Genomic DNA, 15,440 nt, shown 5'->3' with positions numbered 1-15,440 from the left:
TCCAATCACAAAGCAATTGTCCTTGCATTGTCCATTGTAAGTAACATATATTTACTTAGGGCACTGGAACAGGACACCATGCATGCTTGATTCTGAAGAAAAGCCCGCTTGTGCCTGTTATACTGGAAAGTTTGTACAACATTAATTCTTAAAAACTGGTTGTGTTTCTTAGATTCTTATAATCCTTTACTCTGAAATGAATGAGAGTTAGTAGGGTATGCCACCTGATTTGGTCCCACCTGAGCATCTTCAGAGGTGCAAACTTGAGTTATCACTTAGCTGTTGAAAGAAGAGAAACCACTGATATTCAGGTCTGAAGACACTTAAGAGTGGTGTCCAAATCTCTGCTTTGCATTATTCATTACAGCATGTACCCTCCTGGATCTTACTGGAGCAACACCACGGTACAGCAGCAGCTAATGCAGAAACAAGTGGTCCACTATGGTACACAGGAAACAATCCATGCTGTTTCTAGAAAGTTTTTATTTGCCAGGCTCTACTTACGCAACCCACCCATTTAAATTAATATGAATCAATACAGAATGTCATAAAAGCGTCTCAAAAAGAAACTGCTGTTAACAGTACAGAGAGGTGACACATCCAGTAAATCACAGTTACAATAAACCCAACACTCTTTATTACCCCACATGCACGCTTCCCCTGCCCCAGCACTCCTGACCATGAATCACCCTGTGTGACTGTTGATGAAAATAGCATTTGCTTCCTTCTTGTCCAGCAACAGAGTGAAGCTCTTCCCTAGCTGAGGTGAGGGCAACTTCTCCCCTTCAAGAAACTTTCAGAACATTCTTTTCGGCAAACAGGACAGTGAAGTGCTGTCCTACAGCTTTTAGCTGGAACCAGTTTTAGAGGAGTTTTGGTCTGCATGAACTGAGATAGCCAAGCTCAGTGTCATCTACCTATGCAAGCTCCCCTCTTACTCGTAAGACAGAGCAGAGCAAGCACCTTGTATCTGGAAGCATTCCCACACTGTGAAGTCCATCAGAAAGCAGAAAAAGTCCCTTTCGCAAATGCATTTAGACACCTAGAGATGCAAATCAGCATTAAGTGGTGACTGCCAAAGGACAGAAGGTGCTCAGCTGTTCCTGGTTTCACTTTCTTCAAACAAATACTGTGATAAGTTTCAGGTGGTGACAAATATCTGTGAGCAAGCCACTTCTTGGCACTAGAACTGGCCTCTTCCTTAGATAGACTCTGCAAGTGGAAGCGTGCTTATCCACATGCTCCACCATTCCCCAGAAGAAGTATGAGGCTGAACCACATGCAGCCAGCTGGGTAGACAGGGAGCCTTTGGTGGCACTCGGGAGCAACATTCAGCAGAGAGTTTATGGTGCTAAGCACCCTGAAAGAGCACAGAAGATAAAGGCATGAAAATCAATTCTTGAAGCAGTTTTCTGCTCAAAAAAGCACCTGGTCATTCTGTGGATAAATATTTCCCTCACTTTTACATAAAAATGTGTTTTTCCAGTTCCATAAAGAACATTCACATTAGTAACAGAACTACTGAATATCCTACACACAATACTATGCTATATGCCAGATCTTCTACACAGAATTCTATGGTTCTATAACTTAACACCTTGCACCCATTATCATGAGGTGGAAAATCAGCATGGGTGCAGAATTTGACCCTTATGTCCTCACAACACCTTGGTGAGGTAGATAGGTTCCATAACATCTTTTTTAGGAGGGGAAATAGCCAAAAAGAGGTGAACTGGCTTGCACGGGGGTACACAGCAAGTCTGGGAGCAAAACCCAGGTCATACCCACACATCCTTCCACTCTAAGACAGAGCTTTACCTCCCACCCACCTCCATCCCCAGGGCTGAAGGAAAAGCGTCCATGTACCACTGATGAAGTACACCCAGCCCAACACCAATCATTCTGTAGACTATTTCTGTAACAGAAATGGCATAAAGAGGTTACAAACTATTACAAACTACTTTTTTCACAAGACATTAATTCCAAAGTACACAAGACAACTCCCACTGCTGTCAGCCAGCAGCAGAAGCACTAAAATCTGGATCCCTAAATTTTTCCCAGGTCATCAATTAGAGTCTTTCTCATGTCTTGACTTTGCTCAAAATTCCAGAGTTAATTAACAAGGCACATCAGGGGCTAATCCAGGAACTTCTGCAATAGGTGTGAAGTCCTATGGGCCACTAGTCATCTCCAGGCTGGCACTCAGAGAACACTGGTTGGCATGTGAAATCACACATGTGACTGAGGGAAAGGCTCCCCTCCCTCTAATTGCCACAGTGCAAGAAGCACAGAGCCAGCCTTAATGCATCATTGTCCGAGACATCAGCTGAATCATGACCAGCATGGAATTATGTTATCTCAACCCTCAATAAAGGCGTCTAAATGCAGTGAGACTTAGGAGTGAAAACAAGCCAAGAGAAAGCGTGCTGGATATTGACTTGGAAGGATCCCACCACATGGCTGCGGCCCAACTAAAACATAAGATAGCATAACATCACATACCCCTTCTTCACTAGACCAGTGACAACAGGGATTTCTCTGTACAGTTGCTGACTTGTAGATATAAGGAATAGGTAAGGAATGTTCAGCCCCTGCCTGAGTGCAATGTTCAATGCTAATGATTTACAAGTACGTATAGTGATATAATAGTTCAAACCATTTGATCCAACAGCCTCCCCTCTCTTTATTGAAAGTTTGATAAATCCTAATTCTTGACCTTGATTGGAGGAACAATGGATCATTTGATCATACTTATGATCCCGACATATGATCCTTAAGGTTGTATAATTGCAAACACTTTTGGCTCCAGCACAACTGGAGTACGTTTGGGTTGGTTCAACCCTGAACTGATGTGTGACTGCTGGAAGGCAGCAAACAACCAACACTGGATCTGAAGTGGTGATGAGACTCTATACAGGACTTTAGGCAATAGGGAGTAGTAAGGGTCCTTTCCTTGTTTAACACACAAATTCTTCACCGCTCACTGATTTGTTGTGCTGTTTGCCCAGGTTGGGAATGTGTCCAGGTCAAACATAGGTCTTCCCCACGTGTTGATGGCCAGTGTGACACAGAAGACTCCAATGATGTTCATCACTATTCCAGATCTAACCTGTGAGGAAAAAAATCCAAACCAACAATAACCAAATGCCAGCACAGCAAGTCCAAACCAGCAACACCCAAACACCAGCACAGCAAACTGCAGCAAGGCCTACTTGTACATACACAAGAAAGATGGTCATATAAATCACAGAAATAGCCATTGTATCCACTGCCTTATGCTCTTGCTTAGGTGGAGATACCAGGGAACACACTGTGCAAAGTCTTTGAGCACTTTGCTATGTATATAATGAGTCTAGGAGCTTTAAGGCATGTGTAATAAGTTGTTCTTATTAGTTAGAGAACTGCTTATGCCCTCTTCAAGTGTCCAGTTAGAAAAACAGTAATGTTTGTGTGTTCCGCCCAGAACCTGCCCTGTGTGGTCTGGCAGAAAATCAGAGGACCAGAGCCAAGGGCTACTGATTGCTACCTTCTGCTTTCAGCTCCAATGGAGACAAGGCCTCAGACACTTGCCAAAGCCCCAGAACACTGCAGAGCATGCCCGCACTTTAACCCTTCAGGTTTCAGAGACTTATGATTTGTCAGTTTTTCATTTCACTTGGGCCAGTCTGTATGTCTGCCAAAGCCTGTGAGAAAAGTTCTGTTACTTCAGAGACGCAAATTTTTATCCCAATATTAACACTGCAGAAGAGAGGGGCATAGGGTGGTAGTTACAGCCCGTAAGAGCTTCCTGGTACTATGGAAACACTCTGCAAAGAAAATTAAGCTCACCATATTTCAGGAAGAAAGCAATGGAGAATTTCAGATAAGAGACAAGGCATCTTACCATATCCAAAACACGGATGTGGCCGTAAGAAAACACTATTGCATTTGGTGGTGTTGCAACAGGTAGCATGAAGGCAAATGAAGCACTGAGAGTACCAGGCAGCATAACATACAAAGGGTGGATCTTGACAGATGCAGCCTGAAATGAAATGGAGAGAATATCACTCTGGAGGTGTTTGAAAAGAAAAGTATAAAGGATCAATCTACCCCAGACCACTGAGATACATAGGCTTATTTTGTTTCCTTGTATTACATCACCAGAATAATTTACAAACATTTTATTCTGAAATCTGTATGTGCTTAAACATAACTTTGCTGTTGTTTCCTGTCCCATGATACTTAAAAACAAGGTTTGATTCTTTCATGTTGTTTGTTTTGCTCTATGGTATAATTTGGAGTTCTGGTCAAATATATCCAACAATCTTTTCTTTGACCTCGGACCACCCTTTTTCCAGGGAACACAGGAATGGGATTATAATTACTAGGCACATGGAGAGACACTCTAAGACTTTACATAAACTCTATTGGAATCAAAACTTAAGTGCCAATTTAAGTCACTAATAGCTCAGTACCTTGACTGGGGTAATTTTACTTTGGTCAAATAGTCTAGAACAAAGTGCTTTTCCTTTCCCAAATAAAGAACAAAGTAACCTATTTTTCTCTTTATGCCACAGTTTCAAATCTGCTCAGAAAAGGCAGCAAAACTTACCAGGTTTTCCTCCCTAAGTTTTAAAATTGTTCTGGGTTCCTATGAGAAATGACACATTATTAATAATCAGGCTTACCACTTTGTGTATTTTAGCACAAAATGTGAAGATGCATCATTCAAAGGCATCATCAGAAAGTGCTAGATTTTGTTTTGGTTTGGGTTTTGTGTGTGTGTGTTTTTCCAGTTCTAAGTGATGGTTCAAAATGACCAAAGTAACTGATGTTTGCTGATCTGTATTGAAAAAGGGACTTCACTTTCTCCAGGGCCAAGGCACACACCTTACAGAAGGCACAACGTGGCTTCCTTTTAAGTGAGGAAACACTGGAGCAACATCCAAGACAATAAATGTAATACTGCTTTGTCACCCAGTTTAACTCTGATCTTCCAGCTGACAGGGCAACAGGATGGAAGCAGTCTTACCATGGATGAAAAGACAGGCAGGAAGAGGGTGGCTGTGGCCACATTACTGGTGCACTCAGTGAAGACAGCTATAATAAGGGAGAGCACTGTTGCAATGGCCCATGGCGGGATAGATCCCAGTGGAGTCATTTGATGACCCAGCCAAGCTGAGAGCCCAGAGTTCTGACAAGAAAAAAAGTGGGTTTCAGTGAGGTTTAGAACCCCTGACTCACAAGCAGGGAAGTCATGTTATGTGCAACATTCCTGTCAAATAACGCTAAAGGAGTCCTGAGTTATACAAACACCATCCAGGAAAGTACAATGATTTGTCACAAAAACGGAAAGAAATTCCTTGCCAACTAGACATAATACTGCATCCCACTTTTCTGATTCTTCCGGAAATCAAATACTTGCTCACACTTAGGTTACAAAATTATGGCTTTCTTGCTAAACAGAAAGTGTTATTTCTGAGGCCATTGCAAAAACTTAATGTATGGCCCAGAAACTTCTAGGGTTTCTGAAGGTTATGATTCTGTCTGAATGCTCTGTTGTAGGAACACAGTCAGTAGTTGATACAAACAGGTTACAAAATCTCGGACTTGATTGTTTTTAATGCTCTGGAGCTTTAATAATTTATGTCTGATGTATGTAGATGAAAGTAAGCCCCCAGAGCTTTAATTTGCCCCATGGTTTAAACCTAATTAGCCACAAAACTTAGATGTGAACGTGACTTTCCCCCAAGTATGGCACTACTGATATCTAAGGCTTGCTTTGATTTAGATGCATCTTAGCAGTGGTGAAGGAAACAATGTGGTTCACCTCAAGATTCCTTCCTGTTTTGGGAATTTAGCCGCATTTTCTGTGAATTTATGAACACAGCATCAACCCAGGATTTTCTTTCTGAAAGTGGTTTTGGTTTAAGTCTGAAGATATATAACCTTTAAACAAACCACAAATGGTTCTGAAAATCTTACAAGTCTTGTCTATGCTTCTATTTTTCTAGCCATGGCTGGGATTGGGATGATTACAGAAATAAGAAAGGATGCTTTCCTGGGCTGTCCAGACAGTGAAGATCCCAACCTACTCGGCAGTCTCAAAGAGGTAAGATAAATTAAAGAAACTTGGTCAGAGCACAAAAACTCCTAAAAAAGACTCACAAGCGTTCACCTCTCCTCAGTTTTTGCTAATTTAGATCTGCCTCCAGATCTGAACTTCTCTACTGGGTTTGGCTTTGGGTGCATGCCCAGTAATACAGGACTAGATAACAAACCAGGGAAGTTCGCCTTTGAGTCAGAGAAAAACAGATGTCAGGACATACTGCGCTTGCATCAGCCAAAGCAAAACCTCCTCCCAGCAGCAGCACAATGCTCCAGGGCATCTTCCTTTGAACCACATTCCAGTCTAGCAGCGGGTCTGATAAAAATGGCTTTTTAATATCTGAAGTGAGAAATGAAAAGTAGAACATGTTTTAGGAGAGCGAAGACACTTTGTCTCCTGTTCTATAAGGTACCAGTGGGCAGATGCACATTACTGAGAAATCTGCACAGGGTGAGGGTAACACACGTGAGCACGGACTGTGCCCCAGCCCTGCCCAACAAGTGAGATAGGTGAGCTGCTATAAAGAACTGCATGCAAATCCAGTGCATGCTTCTGCCTTGTTAGCTGAGTGGGTTAGCTGTTTCACAATATTACAATCTCTCTTTTAAATACCTTCTTCAGTCTGTTCAGAGTCAGACATGCTTTGACTCCAGGCTATGAATTTGGGTTTATGAGCAGGAAGGATAAACAGTAGCAGGGCAATAAACACAGCAGGAGCAGAATCAGTGATATACCTAATGAAGAAAAGAGGATATAGGTTAGAAAATGGACATCTTTCTCCTAGAAAAGGGCTGCCTTCCAGCACTCTAGTCACTGATCTTTGCCATCCCATTTGGGGCTTGAGCAAAATGGGTCATTAGCTCATGTCTGAGGTCTCTCAGACCTGCTATAACATAAACACAGTAATAAAAGAAAAAAAATACAATACACATTAATAACCAGAGTCCCGGATGACAACTCATCCCTCCTGGAGCAGGGTTCCTTCTCTGTGCTGAAGCCAAGATTCAACAGTTGTATCTTAAAGATGGACGTCTAAAGAAATGGCCTGAATGATAATCTCAACATGTATTTTATGTTCCTAACATGCCATGCATGAACACTATGCAAAGAAGCCATTCAAAGCACAAAATCAATTTTCCAGTGAATTCTAAGGTATTGGTTAGAGGCAATATTACCAAATATTCAAATGTCACTGCAACTGATTGGAGCTCATAAAAACAAAATACGAAGGTGTATGTCAGTGTGACTGAGACCAGCATTACAGAATTTTCTCTTCCTTTAGGAGGTTCAGCTTGCTCCATGTCTCAGTCTCCAGCCTTTTCACTGCAGCACAAACTGTCAAATCATAGATAATTGGTGGTGTCATGTACAAGCCATTGGATCAAGCCAGCAAATGTGAAGTCAGGTAAAGCTGGAATTAATGACCCCACACTCAAAATGGAACATATGAGCAAGGGAATCTTTTTAGTAACCAAGAGGGTAAAAGATGAAAAAAACACCTAAAAACTTACTTTTCTCCTTCTGGGAAGAGCCTGGTGGCCCAGCCTTTTACAAAGCCTGGGTGTCTGGAAAACCACAAGAGCACCAGCAATACAAACATAAGGAGGACATTGAATTCAGCGTAAGAGATAGGGCCTAACTTCTTCATTTCTGCCTTCAGCACATTGTATGCAGCTTTTTCTTTGGCAGTTCTCTCTGTCCCACAGCCCCAGCTTTTTTTAAAGCTTTAAGAAAAATGGAGAAAAAAACCCTGTAAGTATGAATATATTAGAGGGATTTAACATCCTTATCACTCTGAAGCTATCACTCTTGGGGACAGACACAGACTACAGCAGAGGCCAGAAATAAAGAAATCACAACAGTGCCAAAGTATTTTGTGGGGACATGCCAGTTCTCACAGAAGAATGGGATCTATCAAAGGATGGCAATTTGGAGTAACCTGGGATGAAAAACTCAGGTTTGAATCAATGGCTGCAAACCAGCTTTGCCAGCTCTCCTAGGGCTGAAATTCACAGGTGAGAGATTGAAAAATAAAAAGGCAATTCTGTCTGAAGATTAAGAATGTATAAGGCTTTTGCCTTAGTGTACCTCTCATGAACACAAAAGGTTTCCAGACCTCAAAATTTCTGTGAAATGGACCTGCTCTCTGCTACCAGATTAATAACTTGTCAGTGCATTTGTTTTACCCAGATGTCTCAGTAAGCTGATCTGCACTAACTTACTGAGGGGTTTACACAATATTGTGTAGATAAATACTCACTTGAGTCCCATGAAGGAGCACTGTAACCAAAGCCAAGCTAGCACCAACATCAGGATCATGTTTGGGAATGCAAATCCAAACCAGGAAGCAAAATTCACAATATCATTATTGTTGGGGTATAACCTGTAAAGAAATGACTTTCTGTATGAATGTCAAAACCTTTTGTAATCTACTCTCCCTTTAATATGTCCTAGTGACAATTATACATGTACATCTAGGATAACCATTACAAGCAATCATAGGCAACATCCACAGCCTAACTGAAGTCACAGAGGAAGACAGCCTGATTTCAGAGCAGAACTTAAATTATCCTCAATTTTCCCCATGTCTTACTTTGATGCATATAGGAGCTTATGTTGATACTTGTCTCAGTCAGACAAGTGTGGCTGAAAGATCTCCCATACATCCTAGGTACCTTTCACTTCCAACACACCTGCTCATTTATCCCAAGACAGGATATTTTTTCTTCCTCCCAATTCATTCTAATAAGAGAGCAAGAAATGTCTTTCCTGAAATTAATACCTTTACTTCTGCTGCCTTCAACAGAAGAAAAAGTTGCTAGTTGGCTTGAAAGAATGAAGACAGTGTTTTAAGAATGGCAATTTTTGTTCTTCCCTGTGTCCGCCAATAATGATCGGAGGAAAAATATCAATAGCAAACTTCCAGCTGGGTATTAAAACCAACAGATAATGTAGCAGCTGAGGCTGAAGTCCTTTCAAAACAAGGAAGCAATGTTGAGGGACTGATGTTGAGTCTGCAAAATTTCCACTGTGGATTGGGTTTCATGGAAATCAGTTCCCAAACTCAGTTTAGCAATGAGAGTACAACACAACTGTACAATTTCCACAGGCACAGTATGGAGGAAGAGTATTATAGGAGGGGCCAAGTTCCTTCTAGAGCTCTTCAGTGTGCTTACAAGTAATCTACATTCTTCTGGTGCTCTTTACTGCAGTTCCTCTTCTGATGTACTGTATTTTAGTTGAAAAAGAGGACACACAAGAACCAATATCTCATAATCAACCACTTGCATGTCAATTGCCAGCAACTATTTCCAATTTTCTCAGAAGACCTATAATTCCATCACAAAGCCTCCTTTTAAAAGATGCTGAGGCAAAAAAAATGAGGCCCAACTCTTCATACACATTTCTCACTCTCAGCTCCTCAACTTATTGCTTAAAGTTCGCAACTCAAATTGTCATCTAAGACCAGTCAACTGGTCACAGAAACAGTACAACAGTATAACTAAAAGAAGCAGCAAAAATGACTTACTGATTCATCTGTCCTTTCAGTACCATGTTTGGTCCTGTTCCAGTAAGTGTTGCAGTTCCTCCAATGCTGGCAGCATAGCATACACAAAGTGTCATTCCCTTGCATATACGCTTCCTCATTTTCTTTTCCTCAGAAGATTTGGGGTCATCAGGGACTTGTCCATTGCTTATGGCTAGACACAAAGAAAATGACTTGCCTCAGGTAAAACTGGAAAGGCAGAGAGTTCAGGATAGGGTCTGTAGGCTCAGTGCTTCCAGTTTGTATGTGCCATTTATTTTAATTAAAAAACTCACAGACATGTCCCTAAATACTTTGGACTAATGTTCATGAGGAGCTGAAGAAAGAGGCTGACAGTCTGGGTTTACATGATCCAAGGATGCTGTTGTCCACATCAGTGCCACAGTTCCTCATCAGTAATTTCTTATTTCACAGAGAGGCTTACCACCAGCCAAATATTGTAGTCACTGGAACCATTTCAGTCCCACAGTGAGAACCCAACTAGCTTTAACAGATATGAATACAGGCAGAAAAAACCCCACTGAAACCCAAATCCTTGCTTGGCATAACTTAATCAATATGTTATGCCAGTTTACAATAACCATGAAACTTTACTGCAGTGTCCACTGTTCTCTGAAGCTAACACTCTAATCTTGAAGTCTGACTGGACTAATGGAGCAGGATAAAGAATTTATGTCAATTACAGCCAACTCAACAATATCAAAGGGTGTTTTTTGCACACTCTAATTACCTTCACTACACTTGGGATCTGATCTTTAATCACATTTAATAATACAGCCCTCTGTAACAGCACAGCAGAGCAGCGAAATGAGAGGGACTGAGTTTATGCACATATTTCAAATGAAGTAAAACCTACTGCAGAACCACAGTATTGGCAGAGGACCTTGAGGTAAGATCAGGGTAAGATCACACACAAGAGCAGTTTGTCTACTCTGAGTCAAATTACACCAGTTCCTCTTTTCCACGTGGCTTTTAAAGTAGTCCTCTTTCTTCTCCCCACCTCCACATACAATCTGGTCAATAAAGAGATATTTATTACCCCAGAACCAAAATAGATTGTGTTTACATGATTGATTTTTTTCAAATAGCCCTACATGGCTTAGAAGCTGAATCCTCACTGATAATCACAAGATTTAGAAAGTGGGATGTTAGGGGGGTGGATGGTTATTTCCCACAGGATATGCTTTTCACTTCCCTAAACAGGCGGTTAAGTCTGGGGAAACTGTAGGAGGATGACTCCAGTTCAAAAGAAAGAACATAACAACCTGTCTGGGATCTAGCACTAGCATACAAAACGGCAGCCATCAAAATTGGAAGCTATTTTGTAAAACCTGAATGTTATGTATTTAGGGGGTTTCAGTCAGGTTACCATCCTCTTTCCTTGGAAAGTGTACACAGCAATCCTAGGTTGGGGAGCTGTGAGTGTAGCAAGCTCAGTAGCATCCGCTTTTTGGTGAGCAGGCCCTTACCATGCACTGCAGTGGAGTCTGATGTGCTCTTTTCTTCCAGCTCAATAACTGTATTTGTTTGCCCAGCTGCTTGTTCCATCATGGTCACATCATACTCCGTGTTGTCCATTTGATCCAGGACAGCCTGGACAATGGGAACCATCATGGCAGTGGTAGCTGTGTTACTTATCCACATGGACAGGAAGGCAGTGACTATCATAAATCCCAGCATGAGGCTGAAAAGAGAGAAAAACGCAGAGGAGAGGGGAAGAGAGTGAACAGATGCTGCTAAGCTTTGTAGTCACTGTAATTTGGAGAGCAGAGCCCAACAGGGATGTGTGCAGCATCCAGTAATACAGAGCAGGATCAGACTCCCTTCTAGGACAGCTCTGCCACCTTCACTGAAGGAATCCCAGTGCATGATTAAGTCTGTCATAATTTTGTCCCCAGTGGCAAGCCTCTACAATTTAGTCAGATGCTAGTTTTGGATAAAGGACAAATAAACTATTCCTGTTGCTAGACTTCATTTCTGAAAACTCTGTGCAAATACAGCTCAATTGGTTCTTGAAGGAACTCTTTCTCTGCTGACTGTTAAACATTATCCCTAGGCCTCTCCTAAACTGAGGTAAGAGGTAAGAAAAAACCAATGGAATACTCTTACAGTGCAGGTTTCACCCCAAGAATCAGAAGGACCCTCAGTGCAATCCTTTTGTGAAGATTCCACTGTTCAACAGAAATTGCAACAATCAGCCCTCCAACGAAGAGCATGTTTGTGTCATTTAGGTACTGCAAGCAAACCTGAAAGACAGAGAAGGTAAGTCGGGCCCAAATGTTGCTTCTTACTTGCTTCACTACTGCATTTTGCCTACTACCCTCTCAAATCCACGGACTGGACCAAACCCCACCCAACACTGGCAGAAGAGGCAGCTGCTGCCTGAGAGCTCCATGCAGTTTTCTGAACCCTTGATCACCTGTGTAACTGCTGAATTGCCTGTGCAGGAGGTCTTTGTGCATCATTGTGCAAAATGACACTGGATTCCTAAAACACAGCTGGGGGCTCAAAGTATGGAAGGCACTGGAAATGTCAAGCTCCAAAACGGCTTTCTCAGCACCTTCAACAACCACACCTGCCTTTACCAGCTTGTTGGGCAGTAGTGAAGCTGGGCTACAGAACCTGAATACAGCCTCTGCCTTGGACTAATGCTCCAGTACAAACAGTCTAGGATGAATTCTGGAGAGGACACAGCATACCTGCTGGCACCATGCCATCTATCCTCTTAGAAGTTTGTCCCATGCATTTTGAGATCTCCCAGAAGATCTGTCAGCACTACTTTCTCAGAGGTTATGAACACACAGACTGCTGGCACTAGTGGGATGCTCTCCAGCAGGATCCATGCCCAAAACAGACCCTTCCCTCTACCACCTCAAGCCCTCCCCTCTTAACAGTTTGGGCAAATGTGTATGTAGTTCAGCATCTTCCCATATAAGAACCCTGAACACTAATATGGACTTGTTGGCTAAATATTGATGAGGGATCAGAGCACTGGATTTCCCTGTATCAGACCTGGATTGCATGAATTCCTTACTGATTTAGAGCTCTGAACTCCAAGCAGAGGGAAAAATACCACTGGCATGAGGGAGGTGACAGCCAGGGGAATCACTTCAGTGCACCAGTACACAGCCATGATGATGATGATATATGCACATTTGGCCTCCTACAACATAATAGAAAACACATTTAAGCATTAGAAACTGTTTTTAAAGATAAGAAATACATTGGTAGCTCTTACAAGTGGCTCACACACTCCACTGTCTGTAGCTTAACAAATTACATTGAATGAGGACTTAAACTTGTGCTCTTAAATCATGTTCTGAAGTCACTTGTCTAAAAACATCTTTTTGACCAAGAAGACCATAGTGTTTGCTTTAATCCATCCACACAATATAAATGCTGTGAGAAAAACAAATCTTTCACCGTGAGGTAAGTGCACAGTTCGCCGTGTGCAATTACCTCTTGGTGGGTGAGGTCAGCAGATTTTACATCTAGGAGCCAAGAACAGCAATATAGAGTTAATTTTTCTAAATGGATGACCAAGATGATTAGCTTGCCTGAAATTCACAAGTCTTTGATGTATGTCCTGTAACACAGCTGAACTCAGAAACTATTTCACTGAATAATTTAAAAGTTCTCTGCTTTTTAAAGTAACTACTAAAGTAAAACTCTTTTATAATTTTTTTTTTTTTTGTGACTAAGCACATTAGAGGTACTAAACAACTTTCCCAAATCTTATGGTCCCTACCTGCTAAGCGGATTCCCTAGATTAGAATTCTTGCAACCTGCCTTTTTGGGCTGTGGATCAGGCATTTCTGTATCCCAGCCTTCCGTGGTTTGTACTCTAAAAATTGTTGGGAAAAGCAAGCCTTCATTAGCTAACAGTGAACTGTTTGAAAGCTGAAGTCAGTGTTCTGTAGTTCAGTATTTGCTCCTATTTAGGGCATGTGTTTATAGGATTTTACTCTAATACAACAAATCTGACTTTATTGCTAAAATAAATGGTGTGACAGTGACATTTAAAAACTGACATCAGGTGATATTTGTAAGTAGGGCTGCGTTTTTCTTAACTTTGTTGAGAAGTTTAAGAACCAGAAAACACCTTTTGTAAGTAATTTGTATTTTTTTCCCCTCAGGTTACAAGTTTTAAAAAAAAAATTTCTTCAGAGACTAGAAGATACCAGGCAGACCCTACTGAAGTCTCTTCCCTTTATACATATAAGGTGAGCCCACAATACAATTCATGCTGTACTGCAGTAATGCAGGGCTAGAACTGACTGTGGTTAATCTGTTGCTAGTATGAAAGATAGATAAACAATTCTAAGTGAATAAAATTCAAAACACTGGGTTTAGAGACTAAAGAGTAAATAATTTATGTGGAGTTCAAAAATACAACCAAGCTTATAAATTAACTCCAACCACCATGGCCAATTCAAACGACCAAAGATTTGGAATTAAATATGTATTTGTACTTATAGCTATATTTATCTGTGATTTATGGGAACAGTCACAGAATGTCTCTTTGATGTTTCTGTACAGTTGACACAAAATGCAGTGACCTGCCTTCTGGCTGAGAGATGAAAAAGCAGTCACTGACTGAAGTATTAATTTCCCATTGTGAAATACTGTAATTTCTTAGGTTATACTAATGACACAAGATGCCTACAAATAATGGCAAATTGAAGACATATTGAATTTTTTTTGGAAATTGTCTTTGCTAGTTTTGACCAAAGTAGAGCTTAACAGTCAGGAAGTCCTCACTATATAAAGCACCACCATTCAACTGAAAGGTCAGGTTGGTATTACTTAGGTAAACCAGAGGGTTGGCAATTTGGTTTATAAATACAGATCAAATTTTCCTGTACTTTAAAACAGACTGAGCAACACAAGTTGCTCAGAAGAAAGGCTGGTTTTAGCATTAGAATAGTCTCCAAAGCTCTAGTAGGCTAAAATAATGTGAACTGAGCTTTCACACTTGGTGAAGAAAGCTACAAGACAATGAAGGCCATACTTCCCTGGGTTATTCCAATTTTATGCTGGTGTAACTCCACTGAACGCAAAGGAGTTGTGCCATCGCCATCCGTGGAGTAAAATGGATGAATTGGAGGACATGGTATTTGAAATCCTGACCAATACATACAACACAGCGCCGGCTCCCGACTGCCATCAGGATGGAGAATGTCACCAAGCAACGTGCTGGGAGTAGCAGAGCCTCAGCAGAGAGCTGGGGGACGCACTCCTGCCCTTCAGCCCACTCCAGTCGCTACGACATAATGCGGGACAATTTCAAACGCGCCGGCCAGCTACGCATGGGTTTGTCTTGGCCCAAAATGAATAGCATCTGTTTGGCACGATGGGTTGGGTCCGTGGGAGCCACAGGGAGCAGGGCCGGAGACGGGTAGAGTGGGGATCACCTGGGGGACAGCAGGGCAGGAGCCGGGCTCTGTTCCCGCAGGGGCCCGGCAGGCACTTACCCGCGTGGACACAGCGAGCGGCAGCGGCAGCAGCAGCAGCGGCGTGAGGAAGAGGATGGCGAAGGAGCGGTACCTCAGCAGGGGCCGCAGGCACGTCGGGGCCATGTTCTGTGGGGTGACACGGTCAGGGCGCGAGTGGGAGCAGTGCGCGCCGCCGCCGCTTTAAGTACGGGGCGGGAGGGACACGGCGGGGGGGACGGGAGGGACACGGCAGGGGGGACGGGAGGGACACGGCGGGGGGCGACACGTCCTGCCCGCCCCGCCGGGGGCCGCCCCGGGCGGCGGCGCGGGTGAGGGCCGGGAGCGAACGAGCCTCCCCGAGCGCCCCGGG

The 15,440-nt window shown here is 42.5% G+C and overlaps 1 protein-coding gene across 2 annotated transcripts; it reads right to left on the bottom strand.

The window, feature by feature from the left end:
• Window positions 1–463: 463 nt before the first annotated feature.
• On the bottom strand, window positions 464–15,259 carry SLC13A5 (solute carrier family 13 member 5). Of its 2 annotated transcripts, XR_011155912.1 has the most exons (13): window positions 15,110–15,259; window positions 12,670–12,798; window positions 11,745–11,881; window positions 11,105–11,319; window positions 9,618–9,789; window positions 8,349–8,471; window positions 7,600–7,812; window positions 6,701–6,822; window positions 6,309–6,427; window positions 5,012–5,173; window positions 3,884–4,021; window positions 1,830–3,109; window positions 464–1,360 (listed from the first exon to the last, which is right to left on the bottom strand). XR_011155912.1 is itself a non-coding variant. In XM_069033400.1 (12 exons), exons 1-12 carry the CDS (start codon window positions 15,212–15,214, stop codon window positions 2,981–2,983), a joined length of 1,764 nt encoding a protein of 587 aa, XP_068889501.1. In that variant the 5' UTR covers window positions 15,215–15,259; the 3' UTR covers window positions 464–2,980. The 2 variants fall into 2 exon arrangements, 1 of the variants encoding a protein (XP_068889501.1); XM_069033400.1 differs by having other exon boundaries at window positions 464–3,109.
• Window positions 15,260–15,440: the final 181 nt, after the last annotated feature.

This window comes from Aphelocoma coerulescens, chromosome 19, assembly GCF_041296385.1.
Source record: "Aphelocoma coerulescens isolate FSJ_1873_10779 chromosome 19, UR_Acoe_1.0, whole genome shotgun sequence".
Classification (NCBI taxonomy): domain Eukaryota; kingdom Metazoa; phylum Chordata; class Aves; order Passeriformes; family Corvidae; genus Aphelocoma; species Aphelocoma coerulescens.
Note: the sequence above shows the minus strand (reverse complement) of the source record. Positions and strands in the feature narration are given on the sequence as shown.

What these genes read in the sequence shown, in the direction of transcription:
- SLC13A5 (XM_069033400.1), bottom strand. Translation starts at nt 15,214, where the DNA reads ATGGCCCCGACGTGCCTGCGGCCCCTGCTGAGGTACCGCTCCTTCGCC. An exon ending in AGACTCCACTGCAGTGCATG is followed by an intron (nt 9,790 to 11,104) that starts GTAAGGGCCTGC and finishes CTTTGTGTCTAG; the next exon opens with CCATAAGCAATGGACAAGTC. An exon ending in CTGAAAGGACAGATGAATCA is followed by an intron (nt 8,472 to 9,617) that starts GTAAGTCATTTT and finishes ATTTCTTTACAG; the next exon opens with GTTATACCCCAACAATAATG.